Source organism: Aplysia californica, unplaced genomic scaffold, assembly GCF_000002075.1.
Source record: "Aplysia californica isolate F4 #8 unplaced genomic scaffold, AplCal3.0 scaffold00024, whole genome shotgun sequence".
NCBI lineage: Eukaryota > Metazoa > Mollusca > Gastropoda > Aplysiida > Aplysiidae > Aplysia > Aplysia californica.
Window position 1 is genome coordinate 214,918 of NW_004797294.1, and position 1,668 is coordinate 216,585.

The 1,668-nt window shown below is 41.3% G+C and overlaps 1 protein-coding gene across 1 annotated transcript in view; it reads right to left on the reverse strand.

Moving 5' to 3' along the window:
* The window catches only part of LOC101851847, a 6,075-nt gene that overhangs the window by 3,589 nt on the left and 818 nt on the right, over positions 1 to 1,668 (reverse strand). Inside the window, exons 2-3 of the mRNA XM_005090952.3 lie at positions 1,472 to 1,635; positions 115 to 205 (exon numbers count right to left, since the gene is read on the reverse strand). Coding sequence (XP_005091009.1) covers positions 115 to 205; positions 1,472 to 1,635 — 255 coding nt within the window. The remainder of the gene's footprint in view (positions 1 to 114; positions 206 to 1,471; positions 1,636 to 1,668) is intronic.

Here is a 1,668-nt window from a genome sequence, read left to right on the forward strand (position 1 = left end):
AAGAAGAAGACGAAGAAGAAGAAAAAGAAGAAGACGAAGAAGAAGAAAAAGAAGAAGACGAAGAAGAAGAAAAAGAAGAAGACGAAGAAGAAGAAGAGTTCATCCGATACTCACTCCATGGGATACACGCAGCCACAGAGTTCATTAAACACTCCACACCTTTCAGGTAGCCATCTTTTTTATCGCCACAGAAGCGGGTCAGGTTCTATACGGAGTAAAATAAAAGACAGACACATGGAATTGCCGGGCAGATAATGAGATATTTTATAAGTCTTGGTATTAGTTAAAGGTTTGTAATAATAATAATAAATAGCATTTGTATAGCGCATAATCCCGCTCGACATCAAGCTCTATACGCTTTACACTATATTATTACCCCAGCAGAAAATAAAACACTCAGAAACATTCTCAGCTTCCCGGGAAGCATACAGTGCAAGCAGCTGATTAAGCGCTCAAACACTAACAAACTGACAAGATCTTTCACTGTCTATAGCTGGGTACCCATTCCCGTAAAGTGCCGTTCCCAAGGACACAACGTCGAGTCCCTGACAGGATTCGAACCCACGACCCTACGGTTGCGAGTCCGAGAGCCTAACCACTAGGCCACCGACGCCACATACATGAACAAAATACACTCGGATAGTTGTGAGTTGGTGCCGTTGGGGGAGTGAAAAATGGTAAACTCATTCGTACTTCGTGTTTTACTATCGTATCTAATACGACGTGGGGAACCCTGTGCCACCACTTTCCAAAGAGGAAAATTACTCGGTAATCTGATCAGTACGCTTTGCACAGCAGTCTGTCAACATGATTTTTTGAGAAAAACAGAAAGTTTCAAAGATATCTTCGTACTAGAAGTATTCTAAAATGTGAAGAATGCAATCCCGGGGGTACAAAATGACCCTAGGGCGTACGGATAGAGTTGGCTTAACTTTTAGTAAATACCTGTAAAATGAAGTGGTACCGGGGCCTAAGAAAAAGGTCAACTTAACCGAAGATCAACTCAAGCGAGATCGACACTAATGGAGTGAACTGAGAATTCTACGTCTCGAGGGATACCATTGTGTTTAATAATAATACACAAAGCAAACTGACAGTCGTGTTCATCCTTTTTTTTTAGTCAGGGTCAGCCAGATTTTTCTTTTATAGATGGGAAAAAGCTACCATTTTGGCACATTACAGCCAATTCAAATGGCGACATTATAAGATAAATTTATCCCTTAGATTCTTAAGTTCTCCTCGAAATTAGTTGAAGTCAATCCTCCCTCCCTTTGAAAAATAAAAATCACCTCCAAGCCCTTTCCGGGCCAGAATGTCACAAATCAAGCTCTTCAAATGTAAAATCTTTTATAAACAGAAAATGTACCAGAAAAGGAAACAACAACTGCCACCCTCCAGCCAAAAATCCTGCCATAGTTATAATTAAAAAGGCTTGTTAAAATTAAAAAAAAAGAAGAATAGATTGTTTCACCATTGCTGCAAGGTTTCCGTTCAAGGCAGCCTTCTGCAGAGAGAGCGCTTCTTGCTGAGGAAATCCATTGTCCGTCATACACTTAATAGTCGTAGCGTTGATGTTGGAGCAAACATCAGGGCTTGGGGCGGCCAGGGATACACCCAATACGACAGCAAGAAGTACTGAAACGAAGAGAAAGGAGGTTGGGAGGGGGG